General features: G+C 48.1%; 1 protein-coding gene across 2 annotated transcripts in view; it reads left to right on the top strand.

Annotated features, from left to right (window-relative positions):
* Positions 1-19,430, top strand: part of PHIP (pleckstrin homology domain interacting protein) — a 546,843-nt gene that overhangs the window by 423,519 nt on the left and 103,894 nt on the right. For both annotated transcript variants that reach the window (XM_063916855.1, XM_063916854.1), the window contains one exon: positions 12,056-12,219. In XM_063916855.1, coding sequence (XP_063772925.1) covers positions 12,056-12,219 — 164 coding nt within the window. The remainder of the gene's footprint in view (positions 1-12,055; positions 12,220-19,430) is intronic.

The following is a 19,430-nucleotide window of genomic DNA, read 5'->3' as shown; positions in this document are numbered from 1 at the left end:
ACTGGCTTCACTGCCTGAAGTTCAGACTTTTGTAAAGGGAGTGCTGCATATTCAGCCCCCTTTTGTGCCTCCAGTGGCACCTTGGGATCTCAACGTGGTGTTGAGTTTCTTAAAATCACATTGGTTTGAACCACTTAAAACCGTGGATTTAAAATATCTCACGTGGAAAGTGGTCATGTTATTGGACTTGGCTTCGGCCAGGCGTGTGTCAGAATTGGCGGCTTTGTCATGTAAAAGCCCTTATCTGATTTTCCATATGGATAGGGCGGAATTGAGGACTCGTCCCCAGTTTCTCCCTAAGGTGGTATCAGCTTTTCACTTGAACCAACCTATTGTGGTGCCTGCGGCTACTAGGGACTTGGAGGATTCCAAGTTACTGGACGTAGTCAGGGCCTTGGAAATTTATGTTTCCAGGACGGCTAGAGTCAGGAAAACTGACTCGCTATTTATCCTGTATGCACCCAACAAACTGGGTGCTCCTGCTTCTAAGCAGACTATTGCTCGCTGGATTTGTAGCACATTTCAGCTGGCGCATTCTGCGGCTGGACTGCCGCATCCTAAATCAGTAAAAGCCCATTCCACAAGGAAGGTGGGCTCATCTTGGGCAGCTGCCCGAGGGGTCTCGGCTTTACAACTTTGCCGAGCTGCTACTTGGTCAGGGGCAAACACGTTTGTAAAATTCTACAAATTTGATACCCTGGCTGAGGAGGACCTTGAGTTCTCTCATTCGGTGCTGCAGAGTCATCCGCACTCTCCCGCCCGTTTGGGAGCTTTGGTATAATCCCCATGGTCCTTTCGGAGTTCCCAGCATCCACTAGGACGTTAGAGAAAATAAGATTTTACTCACCGGTAAATCTATTTCTCGTAGTCCGTAGTGGATGCTGGGCGCCCATCCCAAGTGCGGATTGTCTGCAATACTTGTACATAGTTATTGTTAACAAAAGGGTTATTGTTGAGCCATCTGTTGAGAGGCTAAGTGTTTTCATACTGTTAACTGGGTATAGTATCACGAGTTATACAGTGTGGCTGGTATGAGTCTTACCCGGGATTCAAAATCCTTCCTTATTGTGTCAGCTCTTCCGGGCACAGTATCCTAACTGAGGCTTGGAGGAGGGTCATAGTGGGAGGAGCCAGTGCACACCAGGTGACCTAAAGCTTTCTTTAGTTGTGCCCAGTCTCCTGCAGAGCCGCTATTCCCCATGGTCCTTTCGGAGTTCCCAGCATCCACTACGGACTACGAGAAATAGATTTACCGGTGAGTAAAATCTTATTTCTCTATCGTCCTAAGTGGATGCTGGGGTTCCTGAAAGGACCATGGGGAATAGCGGCTCCGCAGGAGACAGGGCACAAAAAAGTAAAGCTTTACTAGGTCAGGTGGTGTGCACTGGCTCCTCCCCCCATGACCCTCCTCCAGACTCCAGTTAGATTTTGTGCCCGAACGAGAAGGGTGCAATCTAGGTGGCTCTCCTAAAGAGCTGCTTAGAGAAAGTTTAGTTTAGGTTTTTTTCTTTACAGTGAGTCCTGCTGGCAACAGGATCACTGCAACGTGGGACTTAGGGGGAAAGTAGTAAACTCACCTGCATGCAGAGTGGATTTGCTGCTTGGCTACTGGACACCATTAGCTCCAGAGGGATCGAACACAGGCCCAGCCGTGGAGTCCGGTCCCGGAGCCGCGCCGCCGACCCCCTTGCAGATGCTGAAGCGTGAAGAGGTCCGGAAACCGGCGGCTGAAGACTCCTCAGTCTTCATAAGGTAGCGCACAGCACTGCAGCTGTGCGCCATTTTCCTCTCAGCACACTTCACTGGGCAGTCACTGAGGGTGCAGAGCGCTGGGGGGGGGCGCTCTGAGAGGCAAATATAAACCTTATACAAGGCTAAAAATACCTCACATATAGCCCATAGGGGCTATATGGAGATATTTAACCCCTGCCTGACTGGAAAAATAGCGGGAGAAGAACCCGCCGAAAAAGGGGCGGGGCCTATCTCCTCAGCACACGGCGCCATTTTCTGTCACAGCTCCGCTGGTCAGAACGGCTCCCAGGTCTCTCCCCTGCACTGCACTACAGAAACAGGGTAAAACAGAGAGGGGGGGCACATTAATGGCTATATATATATATATTAAAGCAGCTATAAGGGAGCACTTAATATAAGGATATCCCTTGTATATATAGCGCTTTGTGGTGTGTGCTGGCAGACTCTCCCTCTGTCTCCCCAAAAGGGCTAGTGGGTCCTGTCTTCATTAGAGCATTCCCTGTGAGTTTGCGGTGTGTGTCGGTACGTGGTGTCGACATGTATGAGGACGATATTGGTGTGGAGGCGGAGCAATTGCCAAATATGCAGATGTCACCCCCCAGGGGGTCGACACCAGAATGGATGCCTTTATTTGTGGAATTACGTGATGGTTTATCTTCCCTTAAACAGTCAGTTGAGGACATGAGGCGGCCGGACAATCAATTAATGCCTGTCCAGGCGCCTCAAACACCGTCAGGGGCTGTAAAACGCCCTTTGCCTCAGTCGGTCGACACAGACCCAGACACGGGCACTGATTCCAGTGACGACGGTAGAAATTCAAACGTATTTTCCAGTAGGGCCACACGTTATATGATTTTGGCAATGAAGGAGACGTTACATTTAGCTGATACTACAGATACCGTAAAACAGGGTATTATGTATGGTGTGAAAAAACTACAAACAGTTTTTCCTGAATCAGAAGAATTAAATGACGTGTGTGATGAAGCGTGGGTTGCTCCTGATAAAAAGTTGATAATTTCAAAAAAGTTATTGGCATTATACCCTTTCCCGCCAGAGGTTAGGGCGCGCTGGGAAACACCCCCTAAGGTGGACAAGGCGCTCACACGCTTATCCAAACAAGTGGCGTTACCCTCTCCTGAGACGGCCGCACTTAAGGATCCATCAGATAGAAAGATGGAAGTTATTCAAAAGAATATATACACACATGCAGGTGTTATACTACGACCAGCTATAGCAACTGCCTGGATGTGCAGTGCTGGAGTAGTTTGGTCAGAATCCCTGATTGAAAATATTGATACCCTAGATAGGGACAATGTTTTACTGTCGTTAGAACAAATAAAGGATGCATTTATCTATATGCGTGATGCACAGAGGGATATTTGCACACTGGCATCTCGGGTGAGTGCTATGTCCATTTCAGCCAGAAGAGCCTTATGGACACGACAGTGGACAGGCGATGCGGATTCAAAACGTCACATGGAGGTTTTGCCGTATAAAGGGGAGGAGTTATTTGGAGTTGGTCTATCAGACTTGGTGGCCACGGCTACTGCCGGGAAATCCACTTTTTTACCTCAAGTCACTCCCCAACAGAGAAAGGCACCGACCTTTCAACCGCAGCCTTTTCGCTCCTACAAAAATAAGAGAGCAAAGGGCTTGTCGTACCTGCCACGAGGCAGAGGAAGAGGGAAGAGACACCAACAGGCAGCTCCTTCCCAGGAACAGAAGCCCTCCCCGGCTCCTGCAAAAACCTCAGCATGACGCTGGGGCCTCTCAAGCGGACTCGGGGACAGTGGGGGGCCGTCTCAAAAATTACAGCGCGCAGTGGGCTCACTCGCAGGTAGACCCCTGGATCCTGCAGATAATATCTCAGGGGTACAGGTTGGAATTAGAGACGGATCCTCCTCATCGTTTCCTGAAGTCTGCCTTACCAACCGTCTCTTCCGAAAGGGAGAGGGTGTTGGAAGCCATTCACAAGCTGTACGCTCAGCAGGTGATAGTCAAAGTACCCCTATTACAACAAGGAAAGGGGTATTATTCCACTCTATTTGTGGTACCGAAGCCGGATGGCTCGGTAAGGCCTATTCTAAATCTGAAGTCCTTGAACCTCTACATAAAAAAGTTCAAGTTCAAGATGGAGTCACTCAGAGCAGTGATAGCGAACCTGGAAGAAGGGGACTTTATGGTATCCTTGGACATCAAGGATGCGTATCTACACGTTCCGATTTACCCCGCACACCAGGGGTACCTCAGGTTCATTGTTCAAAACTGTCACTATCAGTTTCAGACGCTGCCGTTCGGATTGTCCACGGCGCCTCGGGTCTTTACCAAGGTAATGGCCGAGATGATGATTCTTCTTCGAAGAAAAGGCGTATTAGTTATCCCATACTTGGACGATCTCCTAATAAGGGCAAGGTCCAGAGAACAGCTGGAGACAGCTTTAGCACTATCTCAAGAGGTGCTAAGACAACACGGGTGGATTCTGAATATTCCAAAATCCCATTTAATCCCGACAACTCGTCTGCTGTTCCTAGGAATGATTCTGGACACGGTTCAGAAAAAGGTTTTCCTTCCAGAGGAAAAAGCCAAGGAGTTATCCGATCTGGTCAGGAACCTCCTAAAACCAGGAAAAGTGTCAGTACATCAATGCACAAGAGTCCTGGGAAAAATGGTGGCTTCTTACGAAGCAATTCCATTCGGCAGATTCCATGCAAGAATATTCCAAAGGGATCTGTTGGACAAATGGTCAGGGTCGCATCTGCAGATGCACCTGCGAATAACCCTGTCACCAAAGACAAGGGTGTCACTTCTGTGGTGGTTGCAGAAGGCTCACCTATTAGAAGGCCGCAGATTCGGCATTCAGGATTGGATCCTGGTGACCACGGACGCCAGCCTGAGAGGCTGGGGAGCAGTCACACAAGGAAGAAACTTCCAGGGAGTATGGACGAGTCTGGAAAAGTCTCTTCACATAAACATTCTGGAACTAAGAGCAATCTACAATGCTCTAAGCCAGGCGGAACTTCTCCTGCAAGGAAAGCCGGTGTTGATTCAGTCGGACAACATCACGGCGGTCGCCCATGTAAACAGGCAGGGCGGCACAAGAAGCAGGAGTGCAATGGCAGAAGCTGCCAAGATTCTTCGCTGGGCGGAGAATCACGTGATAGCACTGTCAGCAGTGTTCATCCCGGGCGTGGACAACTGGGAAGCAGACTTCCTCAGCAGACACGATCTTCATCCGGGAGAGTGGGGTCTACATCCAGAAGTCTTCAACATGTTAATAGACCGTTGGGAAAGACCAATTGTAGACATGATGGCGTCTCGCCTCAACAAGAAACTGGACAAATATTGCGCCAGGTCAAGAGATCCACAGGCAATAGCTGTGGACGCACTGGTAACTCCTTGGGTGTACCAGTCAGTGTATGTGTTTCCTCCTCTGCCGCTCATACCAAAGGTATTGAAGATCATACGGCAAAGAAGAGTAAGAACAATACTAGTGGTTCCGGATTGGCCGAGAAGGACTTGGTATCCGGAACTTCAAGAGATGCTCACGGACGAACCGTGGCCTCTACCTCTGAGAAGGGACCTGCTACAGCAGGGTCCCTGTCTTTTTCAAGACTTACCGCGGCTGCGTTTGACGGCATGGCGGTTGAACGCCAGATCCTAAAAGGGAAAGGCATTCCAGAAGAAGTCATTCCTACCTTGATTAAGGCACGGAAGGAAGTCACCGTGAAACATTATCACCGCATTTGGCGAAAATATGTAGCGTGGTGCGAGGATCGGAGGGTTCCGACGGAGGAATTCCAACTGGGTCGTTTCCTACATTTCCTGCAATCAGGATTATCTATGGGTCTCAAATTGGGATCCATTAAGGTTCAAATTTCGGCCCTGTCAATATTCTTCCAAAAAGAATTGGCCTCTGTCCCTGAGGTCCAGACTTTTGTCAAGGGAGTACTGCATATACAGCCTCCTGTGGTGCCTCCGGTGGCACCGTGGGATCTAAATGTAGTTTTAGATTTCCTCAAATCCCATTGGTTTGAACCATTGAAAAAGGTGGATTTGAAATATCTCACATTGAAAGTGACTATGTTACTAGCCCTGGCCTCTGCCAGGAGAGTATCTGAATTGGCGGCTTTATCTTATAAAAGTCCTTATCTAATCTTCCATTCGGATAGGGCAGAACTGCGGACTCGTCCGCATTTTCTCCCTAAAGTGGTATCAGCATTTCATCTGAACCAACCTATTGTGGTGCCTGCGGCCACTAGCGACTTGGAGGACTCCAAGTTGTTGGACGTTGTCAGAGCCTTAAAAATATACATTGCAAGGACGGCTGGAGTCAGAAAATCTGACTCGCTGTTTATATTGTATGCACCCAACAAGTTGGGCGCACCTGCTTCTAAGCAGTCGATTGCTCGTTGGATTTGTAACACAATTCAACTTGCACATTCTGTGGCAGGCCTGCCACAGCCTAAAACTGTAAAAGCCCACTCCACAAGGAAGGTGGGCTCATCTTGGGCGGCTGCCCGAGGGGTCTCGGCATTACAACTCTGCCGAGCAGCTACGTGGTCGGGGGAGAACACGTTTGTAAAATTTTACAAATTTGATACCCTGGCAAAGGAGGACCTGGAGTTCTCTCATTCGGTGCTGCAGAGTCATCCGCACTCTCCCGCCCGTTTGGGAGCTTTGGTATAATCCCCATGGTCCTTTCAGGAACCCCAGCATCCACTTAGGACGATAGAGAAAATAAGAATTTACTTACCGATAATTCTATTTCTCGGAGTCCGTAGTGGATGCTGGGCGCCCATCCCAAGTGCGGATTATCTGCAATACTTGTACATAGTTATTGTTAACTAATTCGGGTTATTGTTAAGGAGCCATCTTTAAGAGGCCCTTTCTGTTGTCATACTGTTAACTGGGTTTAGATCACAAGTTGTACGGTGTGATTGGTGTGGCTGGTATGAGTCTTACCCGGGATTCAAAATGCCTCCCTTATTGTGTATGCTCGTCCGGGCACAGTACCTAACTGGAGTCTGGAGGAGGGTCATGGGGGGAGGAGCCAGTGCACACCACCTGACCTAGTAAAGCTTTACTTTTTTGTGCCCTGTCTCCTGCGGAGCCGCTATTCCCCATGGTCCTTTCAGGAACCCCAGCATCCACTACGGACTCCGAGAAATAGAATTATCGGTAAGTAAATTCTTATTTTTTTTCCAGGGTTATTGGCGCTGGGTGTGTGCTGGCATACTCTCTCTCTCTCTCTCTCTCTCTCTCTCTCTACAAAGGGCCTTGTGGGGGATCTATTTCCAGATTTAGAGATTTCCCCGAGTGTGTGCAGTGTCGGTACGTGCGTGTCGGCATGTCTGAAGCGGAAGGCTCTCCTAGGGATGAGGTGGAGCGCATGAGTGTGGTGTCTCCGTCTGCAACGCCGACACAGGACTGGTTGGATATGTGGAATGTCTTAAATGCAAATTTAAATTTATTGCACAAACGTTTGGACAAAGCAGAGTCCAGGGATTGTACAGGGGGTCTTGCCCTGCCTTTCCCTATGTCACAGGGGCCTTCTGGGTCTCAAAACCCTCCATTTTCTCCAGTAGTAGACACAGATTCCGACACAGATTCTGAATCCAGTGTCGATTATGATGATGTGAGGTTGCAGCCAAAATTGGCATAGTATTCATTATATGATTATTGCTATAAAGGATGTGCTGCATATTATAGATGACCCCGCTGTACCTAATCCAAGGGTCCACATGTTTAAAGAAAAGAAACCTGAGGTTACCTTTCCACCTTCTTTTGAATTAAATGAGTTATTTGAAAGGGCTTGGGAAACTCCAGACAAGAAACTGCAGATTCCCAAAAGGATTCTTACGGCGTATCCTTTCCCGATCAAAGACAGGATACGGTAAGAATCCTCCCCAAGGGTGGACAAAGCGTTGACGCGCCTTTCCAAAAAGGTGGCGCTGCCGTCTCAGGATACCGCACATACTGGGATCCAGAGCGAACACTTTGGCGATTTCTGCCATGCGAGCACTGTGGACCCGACAGTGGACAGGTGATGCCGACTCGAAACGGCATATGGAGGGTTTGCCTTACAAGGGTGAGGAACTGTTTGGGGAAGGCCTCACGAACCTAGTTTCCACGGCTACAGCAGGTAAATCAGCTTTTTTACCTTATGTTTCCTCACAGCCTAAGAAAGCACCACTTTATCAGATGCAGTTCTTTCGGTCGCATAAATCCAAGAGAGCTCGGGGATCTTCCTTTCTTGCCAGAGGTAAGGGCAAGGGGAAAAAGTTGCCAGCTACAGCGAGTTCCCAGGAACAGAAGTCCTCCCCGGCTTCTACTAAATCCACCACATGACGCTGGGGCTCCGCTGGGGGAGTCCGCTCCGGTTGGGACACGTCTTCGTCTTTTCAGCCAAGTCTGGGTTCACTCTCAGGTGGATCCCTGGGCAATAGACATTGTTTCCCATGGGTACAAGCTGGAATTCGAAGAGGTGCCTCCTCGCCGGTTTTTCAAATCGGCACTACCGACTTCGTCCCCAGAGAGGGAAGTAGTTTTGGCAGCAATTCAAAAGTTGTGCCTTCAACAAGTGGTGGTCGAAGTTCCCCTGCTGCAGCGGGGGATGGGCTATTACTCAACCCTGTTTGTGGTCCCGAAACCGGACGGTTCGGTCAGACCCATTCTGAATTTAAAATAGGTTCAAGTTCAAGATGGAATCGCTCAGAGCGGTCATCGCAAGCCTGGAAGGGGGGAGATTATATGGTGTCCCTGGACATAAAGGATGCATACCTTCATGTCCCCATATATCAACCTCATCAGGCGTTCCTGAGATTTGTTGTGCAGGACTGTCATTACCAATTTCAGACGTTGCTGTTTGGGCTTTCCACGGCCCCGAGGATTTTTACCGAATTAATGGCGGAAATGGTGGTGCTCCTGCGCAAGCAGGGGGTCTCAATTATCCCATACTTGGACGATCTCCTGATAAAAGCGAGATCGAGAGAATAGTTGCTGGACAGCGTATCACTCTCCTTGAGGGTATTGCAACAACACGGTTGGATTCTCAATCTACCGAAGTCACAGTTAGTTCCAACGACCCGGTTGCCTTTCTTAGGCATGATTTTGGACACGGAACGGAAGAAGGTCTTTCTCCCGATGGAAAATGCCCAGGAACTTCAGAGCTTGGTCAGAGACCTGTTAAAGCCAGACAGGGTGTCTGTACATCATTGCACTCGAGTTCTGGGAAAAATGGTGGCGTCTTACGAGGCCATTCCATTCGGCAGGTTCCATGCAAGGACTTTTCAGTTGGACCTTCTGGACAAGTGGTCCGGGTCACATCTACAGATTCATCAGATGATCCGCCTGTCCCCCAGGGCCAGGGTATCTCTCCTGTGGTGGCTACAGAGTGCTCACCTTCTAGAGGGTCGCAGGTTCGGCATTCAGGACTGGGTTCTGGTAACAACGGACGCGAGCCTCCGAGGATGGGGAGCAGTCACACAGGGAAGAAACTTCCTATGTCTGTGGTCAAGTCAGGAGGCTTGTTTACACATCAACGTACTGGAATTAAGGGCCATATACAAAGGCCTTCGTCAAGCGGAGACTTTACTTTGAGGTCTACCGGTTCTGATTCAGTCAGACAACATCACAGCAGTGGCACATGTAAACCGCCAAGGCGGCACAAGGAGCAGAGTGGCAATGGCAGAAGCCTCAAAGATTCTTTGATGGGCGGAGAGTCATGTAAGCACTCTGACAGCAGTCTTCATTCTGGGAGTGGACAACTGGGAAGCAGACTTCCTAAGCAGACACGATCTACATCCAGGAGAGTGGGGACTTCATCAGGAAGTCTTCGCAGAGATTGCAAGTCAGTGGGGACTGCCTCAAATAGACATGATGGCTTCACGCCTCAACAAGAAAACTTCCGAGATATTGCGCCAGGTCAAGGGACCCTCAGGCAGTTGCAGTGGACGCCCTGGTGACACCGTGGGTGTTTCAGTTGGTCTATGTGTTCCCTCCTCTTCCTCTCTTCTCAAAGATACTGAGAATTATAAGACGAAGAGGGATTCAGACAGTTCTCATTGTTCCAGATTGGCCTCGAAGGACCTGGTATCCGGATCTGCAGGAAATGCTCACAGAAGATCCGTGGCCTCTTCCTCTCAGGGAAGACCTGTTACAACAAGGGCCCTGTCTGTTCCAGGACTTACCGAGACTGCGTTTGACGGCATGGCGGTTGAACGCAGGATCCTAGCGGAGAAGGGCATTCCTGATGAGGTCATTCCTACTCTGATAAAGGCTAGGAAGGAGGTGACATCGAAACATTATCACCGTATCTGGAGGAAGTATGTGTCTTGGTGCGAAGCCAAGACTGCTCCTCCGGAAGAATTCCATCTGGGCCATTTTCTCCACTTCCTACAAACTGGAGTGAATTTGGGCCTAAAGTTAGGCTCCATTAAGGTTCAGATTTCGGCCCTATCCATTTTCTTTCAAAAGGAATTGGCTTCTCTTCCAGAAGTCCAGACTTTCGTGAAAGGGGTGCTGCATATCCAGCCTCCTTTTGTGCCTCCAGTGGCACCATGGGACCTTAACGTGGTGTTACGGTTTCTTAAGTCTCACTGGTTTGAACCTGTTCAAACAGTTGAATTGAAGTATCTCACTTGGAAGGTGGTCATGTTATTGGCCTTGGCTTCGGCGCGGCGAGTGTCGGAGTTGGCGGCTTTGTCTCACAAAAGCCCTTATCTGATTTTCCATGTGGATAGAGCCGAGTTGCGGACTCGTCCTCAATTTTTGCCTAAGGTGGTTTCTTTTCATATGAACCAACCTATTGTGGTGCCTGTGGCTACAAGGGACGTAGAGGATTCCGAGTCCCTGGATGTGGTCAGGGCATTGAAAATTTATGTGGCCAGAACTGCTCGGGTTAGGAAAACAGAGGCCTTGTTTATCCTGTATGCAGCCAACAAAGTTGGCGCTCCTGCTTCTAAGCAGACTATTGCTCGCTGGATCTGTAACACGATTCAGCAGGCTCATTCTACGGCAGGATTGCCGTTACCGAATTCGGTAAATGCCCATTCCACTAGGAATGTGGGCTCTTCTTGGGCGGATGCCCGAGGCGTCTCGGAATTACAACTTTGCAGAGCGACAACTTGGTCAGGTTCAAACACTTTTGCAAAATTCTACAAGTTTGATACCTTGGCTGAGGAGGACCTCATATTTGCTCATTTGGTGCTGCAGAATCATCCGCACTCTCCCGCCCGTTTTGGAGCTTTGGTATAAGCCCCATGGTCCTTACGGAGTCCCCAGCATCCTCTAGGACGTAAGAGAAAATAAGATTTTAAACCTACCAGTAAATTTTTTTCTCCTAGTCCGTAGAGGATGCTGGGCGCCCGTCCCAGTGCCGACAACATCCTGCAAGACTTGTATATAGTTGTTGCTTACATAAGGGTTATGTTTCAGTTTGGATCAGTCTTGGACTGATACTGTTTTGTTTCATACTGTTGACTGGTTCGTATATCCCATGTTATACGGTGTGAATGGTGTGATTCTTGCCCTTGGATTTCCAAAATCCTTTCCTCGTATTGTACGTCTCCTCTGGGCACAGTTTCTCTAACTGCGGTCTGGAGGAGGGGCATAGAGGGAGGAGCCAGTGCACACCCATACCTAAAGTTCTTTTTTAGTGCCCATGTCTCCTGTGGAGCCGGTCTATTCCCCATGGTCCTTACGGAGTCCCCAGCATCCTCTACGGACTAGGAGAAAAAGATTTACCGGTAGGTTTAAAATCGTATTTTAATGTAGTGAAAATACACCTATGTGGATAATTTCTACTGTAACAAGTCTAGGTTGATTCAGACATCTCTAACATGAGTGCCTGCAGGGCAGTTTCTAGACAGTATGGCTCCCAGTGCGAACATTAAAATGTGCAAAAAGGGGGTGCGTGGTCTTGCGGGAAAAGACCACTTTACACCGCAGTTTTGCACCCTGCACCCCCAGGCATTGGTCACCACGAAAAAAAAAAGAAAATTCCTAATTCATGCTCCTTACATTATTTGTTATTACTTTACACATCAATTTCACATTTGCACAAGGCAACTTGTGCCGACAGTACTGTAGAAACCATGTCGTTCAGTGAGACTGTGGGAAGTAGAATCAGCCACAGAGCTTAAACTGTCCATAATGGAGTATTAATATGAAAGCTCCACAAGGCTAAAGGCATAATTGTAAATAAACATTTTGGTACTGTAGGATGTATGTGGATTTTTATAAAAAAAAAATAAAAATGAAAATGTTTAGACAATTTGAATAAATTAATTTGATTTTTTTTTAGATCTACAGCATGAGTTTGCGGCTCTCTGCATTCTTCGAGGAACGTGTTAGCACCATTTTGTCAGATTATCAATCCGCTATAAAGTTTCATCAAAGGAACACAATAACAAAACGGAAGAAGAGAAAGAATCGCAGCAGCTCTTCTAGCAGCAGTGCAGCATCTAGGTATTTCCAGAAACTTATTTGGTGAAACTGTACCTGTAGAGCATTACATTCATGCAGGGATTAAGGTAGCCAATATACACTGAAAATATTATGCAAAGCAGAACTATTTTTTTTTTCTATTAGCCTAGGAGGACACTGGGAGTTAAACTTCTTGAGAGTGCTGCAGAGGCTCCTCCTCCCCTATACCCGCCTGCTGATGGGAAATCAGTCTTTTGTTTGTGCCTAACAAGCACAGGCACATATTTGGAGAGGGCTGTTCACAGGCCAGAATATACTTTGTTATATTTTTATTTTACCTTTGTCAGCAGCAGCGCTGATGTTAGCGCTGCTGCAGTATTCCAAGCACCCGTCTTGCAGCAGATGAATGGACCTCCACGGCCGCTCTCACCAGCCACCTCCGAGGAGCATGGAATAATTGCGTTTGGGCGGGGGATGAGGTAAGCGGCTTCCCACCATAGCGGGAGCCAGTGCAGCAGCAAGCACATCCGGCGGGAAGGAAGCACTTCTCGGTGGTCCTGGCAGCGTGCCCCCATCCTCTCTGAGTCACTGCTAGGCCATCATGGACGTTACTGCCATTTACAGGGACCTTACGTATGGTGTCCCCAGTTTAGGCGGGGATCCCCTGTTGCTCTGCACCCACCCCTTGGCCACTGCCTGTCCTGGGTTTAGGAGCCAAAGGGGACCCTCTTCCTTCCCACTTTCACCTACTAGTCGGCCATCTTAAGTCATTCAGCAGCCCAGGAATCCCAGTCTGATGCCTCCTCAGATGAGGACGCATCTTCACCGACTGCCCACCTCAGGAAGACCAGATGATGCAGGCCAGGGTAGATAATCTGATCAGAGCCATCCATCTGCAGTTGCAGATTAGGAATACTGGTACGCCAACGGCTACCTAGGCCCCCTTCTTCAAAAGGAAGAAGGATACCGCAGTGTCATTCTCATCCACACCAGCCAAGCCCAAGGCTCATCGGTCCTTGGTTGGCCGCCGCCAGACCCCTAAACTGACAAACCTACAGCATGACGCTTAGGCCATGAGTTATCTATGGTGGGCGGTCGGCATCTGCAATTCGCCGACATCTGGATAGTCTACACGTCCGACTCCTGGGTGTCAGGCATAGTATGAAAAGGATACGCCCTCACTTTTCTGGAACAGTCGCCTCTTCAATTTTTTACAGTCTACCAGAGGATGTCTGCATGGCCAGTGTTCCATCAGGTTCGTCCGGGTCTCTATTCCAATCTATTTTTGGTACAAAAACCAGACTGATCCTTCTCTACCCATCTTCAACCTGAAGAAGTTTAACTTTTTCTACACATTCCCAGGTTCAGAATGGAGTCTCTCCATTCTATCATGCAAGCACTGGAACTGGAGGACTGCATGCATATACAGGACACCTACCTCCACATTCCTTCTCAACCAGACCATCAGCGCTTCTTGCACTTTGGTGTACAAAAGAACCACTATCCGTTATGGCCCTGCCTTTTGGCCTCTCCAAAGCACGAGAGTCTTTACCAAAGTCATGGCAGTAGTGGTGGCCCAGCTACGCTTACAGGCAGTCAGGATTCTACCATACCTGGAGGACCACCACCATCTCCTGGCTCAACTTCAGGTGGTCTTGCAACAACACCTTTAGGTTACCCTGACGCTATTACAGTCACATAGCTGGCTGGTCAGTTGGCACAAGTCAAGGCTGACCCCATGCCAGTCCATGCTTCATCTAGGGGCGATCCTCGACACCAGAGTATATAAAGTGTTTCTCCCCAGAAACAAGGTTGTGGACATCCAGACTTTAATCAGGACTTTCCTCAATTATCACATAGTCTTCCTCCATCTATCCATGAGAGTCCTGTGCAAGATGGTCTCCTGTTTTGATATGATGGCGTATTCCCAGTTCCACTGTAGACCCCTGCAGCTCAAATTTCTTTGCAGGTGAAACTGATCGCACCTCCATCTCTAATCCAGCCTGATTTCCCTTTCCAGTGTAACCTACTCCTCAAGTAAAAGGGCTAAGTGGGATATTAATTTATATATGAGAACTAAAGTGTGCCTCCACCAAAGTGTAAATAAATTCCCTAACTGCTTTTGGACATACTTGGGAAAGTCTTAATTTAGGGATAATGTAAAACTAAAACAAACATCCTAAATGTAATGCGGTGTGAATAACCAATTGCTGTAACCAGAGCCACTTACACTTGGAATACTGCTCGAGAAGATATTGTTTTATTGTGTAGTGACACAAACCTTCCTCGTGCCCAGTCTCTTGATAACATGTAATAAATGTAATGACAACAACATAGTTAAAATACATATTATTGAGAAATACAGCAAACAATATACAATCTGTATACATTCTAAATTCTTAAGAACAATTGTGATATCTATTTGTAAAGAGATAGATATATACACACACACACACACACACACACACACACACACACACACACACACACACACACACACGATTGAAAGTTTGGGCACCCCAGGCAAAAATTCATTTTAATGTGCAAAAAGAAGCCAAGGAAAGATGGAAAAATCTCCAAAAGGCATCAAATTACAGATTAGACATTCTTATAACATGTCAAAAAAAGTTTGATTTTATTTCCATCATTTACACTTTCAAAAGAACAGAAAACAAAAAATGGCATCTGCAAAAGTTTGGGCACCCTGCAGAATTAATACCTTGTACTGCTCCCTTTGGCAAGTATCACAGCTTGTAAATGCTTTTTGTAGCCACCCAAGAGTCTTTCAATTCTTGTTTGAGGTATCTTCGCCCATTCTTCCTTACAAAAGTCTTCCAGTTCTTTGAGATTCCTGGGCTGTCTGTGACGTACTGCTCTTTTAAGGTCTATCCATAGATTTTCAATTATGTTGAGGTCAGAAGATTGTGAAGGCCATGGCAAAACCTTCAGTTTATGCCTCTTGATGTAATCCACCGTGGATTTTGAGGTGTGTTTAGGATCATTATCCATTTTTAGAAGCCAGCCTCTCTTTAACTTCCGCTTTTTCACAGATGGCATCAAGTTAGCGTCCAAAATTTGCTGGAATCTTATTGAATCCATTTTTCCTTCTTCTCGTGAAATGTTCCCTGTGCCACTGGCTGCAATACAACCCCAAAGCATGATTGATCCACCCCCATTCTTAACAGTTGGACAGAGGTTCTTTTCATTAAATTCTGTGCCTTTCCTTCTCCAAATGTACCTTTGCTCATTTCGGCCAAAAAGTTCTATTTTAACCTCATCGGTCCACAGATCTTTATTCCAAAATGCATCAGGCTTGTCTATATGTTCATTTGCAAACTTCAAACGCTGATTTTTGTGGTGAGGACGTAGAAGAGGTTTTCTTCTGAAGACCATATTTGTACAAGTATCTCTTTATAGTGGAATAGTGTACCACAACTCCAGTGTCTGCCAGATCTTCCTGGAGGGATCGTGCAGTCAAACGTGGATTTTGACTTGCTTTTCTCACAATCCTGCGAGCTGTTCTGTCTGATATTTTTCTTGGTCTTCCAGATCTAGCTTTAACTTCCACTGTTCCTTATGACTGCCATTTCTTAATTACTTTCTGAACAGAGGATATGGGCATCTGATAACGCTTTGCTATCTTCTTATAGCCTTCTCCTGCTTTGTGAGCGTGAACTATTCTCAGTTTCAGTGTTCTAAACAACTGCTTAGAGGAACCCATGGTGCTGATTGTTGGAGCAAGGTCAGATGAGTCTGGGCTTTTAAAACCTTTAAGATTGACATCACCTGGTCTTTCCAGACGATGATTGAGAACAATCCATGACACTGCCAGGTCTCAGCTGTCCAAAGGGGGCAGTACAAGGTATTAATTCTGCAGGGTGCCCAAACTTTTGCAGACGCCATTTTTTTTCCCCTGTTCTTTTGAAAGTGTAAATGATGGAAATAAAATCAAACTTTCTCTGACGTCCTAAGTGGATGCTGGGGACTCCGTAAGGACCATGGGGAATAGCGGCTCCGCAGGAGACAGGGCACAAAAGTAAAAGCTTTAGGATCAGGTGGTGTGCACTGGCTCCTCCCCCTATGACCCTCCTCCAAGCCTCAGTTGGGTTTTTGTGCCCGGCCGAGAAGGGTGCAATCTAGGTGGCTCTCCTAAAGAGCTGCTTAGAGTAAAAGTTTTGTTAGGTTTTTTATTTTCAGTGAGTCCTGCTGGCAACAGGCTCACTGCAACGAGGGACTTAGGGGAGAAGAAGTGAACTCACCTGCGTGCAGGATGGATTGGCTTCTTAGGCTACTGGACACTAGCTCCAGAGGGACGATCACAGGTACAGCCTGGATGGGTCACCGGAGCCGCGCCGCCGACCCCCTTGCAGATGCTGAAGCGAGAAGAGGTCCAGAAATCGGCGGCTGAAGACTTCCCAGTCTTCTTAAGGTAGCGCACGGCAGCTGTGCGCCATTGCTCTCAGCACACTTCACACCAACGGTCACTGAGGGTGCAGGGCGCTGGGGGGCGCGCCCTGGGCAGCAATGAAAGTACCTATGCTGGCTAAAAATACATCACATATAGCCTCTGGGGCTATATGGATGTATTTAACCCCTGCCAGGTTGTCAGAAAAACGGGAGAAGAAGCCCGCCGAAAACGGGGCGGGGCCTATTCTCAGCACACAGCGCCATTTTCCTACACAGCTCCGCTGCTAGGAAGGCTCCCAGGCTCTCCCCTGCACTGCACTACAGAAACAGGGTTAAAACAGAGAGGGGGGGCACTTATTTGGCGATATTATTATATATTAAGATGCTATAAGGGAAAACACTTATATAAGGTTGTCCCTGTATAATTATAGCGTTTTGGTGTGTGCTGGCAAACTCTCCCTCTGTCTCCCCAAAGGGCTAGTGGGGTCCTGTCCTCTATCTGAGCATTCCCTGTGTGTGTGCTGTGTGTCGGTACGTGTGTGTCGACATGTATGAGGACGATGTTGGTGAGGAGGCGGAGCAATTGCCTGTAATGGTGATGTCACTCTCTAGGGAGTCGACACCGGAATGGATGGCTTATTTAGGGAATTACGTGATAATGTCAACACGCTGCAAGGTCGGTTGACGACATGAGACGGCCAGCAAACCAATTAGTACCTGTCCAGGCGTCTCAAACACCGTCAGGGGCTTTAAAACGCCCATTTACCTCAGTCGGTCGACACAGACACGGACACTGACTCCAGTGTCGACGGTGAAGAAACAAACGTATTTTCCATTAGGGCCACACGTTACATGTTAAGGGCAATGAAGGAGGTGTTACATATTTCTGATACTACAAGTACCACAAAAAAGGGTATTATGTGGGGTGTGAAAAAACTACCTGTAGTTTTTCCTGAATCAGATAAATTAAATAAAGTGTGTGATGATGCGTGGGTTTCCCCCGATAGAAAATTATTGGCGTTATACCCTTTCCCGCCAGAAGTTAGGGCGCGTTGGGAAACACCCCTTAGGGTGGATAAGGCGCTCACGCTTATCAAAACAAGTGGCGTTACCGTCTCCAGATACGGCCGCCCTCAAGGAGCCAGCTGATAGGAGGCTGGAAAATATCCTAAAAAGTATATACACACATACTGGTGTTATACTGCGACCAGCGATCGCCTCAGCCTGGATGTGCAGCGCTGGGGTGGCTTGGTCGGATTCCCTGAGCCAGAAGATGTTTATGGACACGACAGTGGTCAGGTGATGCAGATTCCAAACGGCACATGGAAGTATTGCCGTATAAAGGGGAGGAGTTATTTGGGGTCGGTCCATCGGACCTGGTGGCCACGGCAACAGCTGGAAAATCCACCTTTTTTACCCCAAGTCACATCTCAGCAGAAAAAGACAGTCTTTTCAGCCTCAGTCCTTTCGTCCCCATAAGGGCAAGCGGGCAAAAGGCCAGTCATATCTGCCCAGGGGTAGAGGAAAGGGAAGAAGACTGCAGCAGGCAGCCCCTTCCCAGGAACAGAAGCCCTCCACCGCTTCTGCCAAGTCCTCAGCATGACGCTGGGGCCGTACAAGCGGACTCAGGTGCGGTGGGGGGTCGTCTCAAGAGTTTCAGCGCGCAGTGGGCTCACTCGCAAGTGGACCCCTGGATCCTACAAGTAGTATCCCAGGGGTACAGATTGGAAATTCGAGACGTCTCCCCCTCGCAGGTTCCTGAAGTCTGCTTTACCAACGTCTCCCTCCGACAGGGAGGCAGTATTGGAAACAATTCACAAGCTGTATTCCCAGCAGGTGATAATCAAAGTACCCCTCCTACAACAAGGAAAGGGGTATTATTCCACACTATTTGTGGTACTGAAGCCAGACGGCTCGGTGAGACCTATTCTAAATCTGAAATCTTTGAACACTTGCATACAAAGGTTCAAATCAAGATGGAGTCACTCAGAGCAGTGATAGCGAACCAGGAAGAAGGGGACTATATGGTGTCCCTGGACATCAAGGATGCTTACCTCCATGTCCCAATTTGCCCTTCTCACCAAGGGTACCTCAGGTTCGTGGTACAGAACTGTCACTATCAGTTTCAGACGCTGCCGTTTGGATTGTCCACGGCACCCCGGGTCTTTACCAAGGTAATGGCCGAAATGATGATTCTTCTTCAAAGAAAAGGCGTCTTAATTATCCCTTACTTGGACGATCTCCTGATAAGGGCAAGGTCCAGAGAACAGTTGGAGGTCGGAGTAGCACTATCTCAAGTAGTTCTACGACAGCACGGGTGGATTCTAAATATTCCAAAATCGCAGCTGATTCCGACGACACGTCTGCTGTTCCTAGGGATGATTCTGGACACAGTCCAGAAAAAGGTGTTTCTCCCGGAGGAGAAAGCCAGGGAGTTATCCGAGCTAGTCAGAAACCTCCTAAAACCAGGCCAAGTGTCAGTGCATCAATGCACAAGAGTCCTGGGAAAAATGGTGGCTTCTTACGAAGCGATTCCATTCGGCAGATTTCACGCAAGAATTTTTCAGTGGGATCTGCTGGACGAATGGTCCGGATCGCATCTTCAGATGCATCAGCGGATAATCCTGTCTCCAAGGACAAGGGTGTCTCTTCTGTGGTGGCTGCAGAGTGCTCATCTACTAGAGGGCAGCACATTCGGCATTCAGGACTGGGTTCTGGTGACCACGGATGCCAGCCTGAGAGGCTGGGGAGCAGTCACACAGGGAAGAAATTTCCAAGGAGTGTGGTCAAGTCTGGAGACTTCTCTCCACATAAATATACTGGAGCTAAGGGCAATTTACAATGCT

Source organism: Pseudophryne corroboree, chromosome 4 (genome assembly GCF_028390025.1).
Source record: "Pseudophryne corroboree isolate aPseCor3 chromosome 4, aPseCor3.hap2, whole genome shotgun sequence".
Taxonomy (NCBI): domain Eukaryota; kingdom Metazoa; phylum Chordata; class Amphibia; order Anura; family Myobatrachidae; genus Pseudophryne; species Pseudophryne corroboree.
This window is presented reverse-complemented; position numbering and strand designations above follow the sequence as displayed.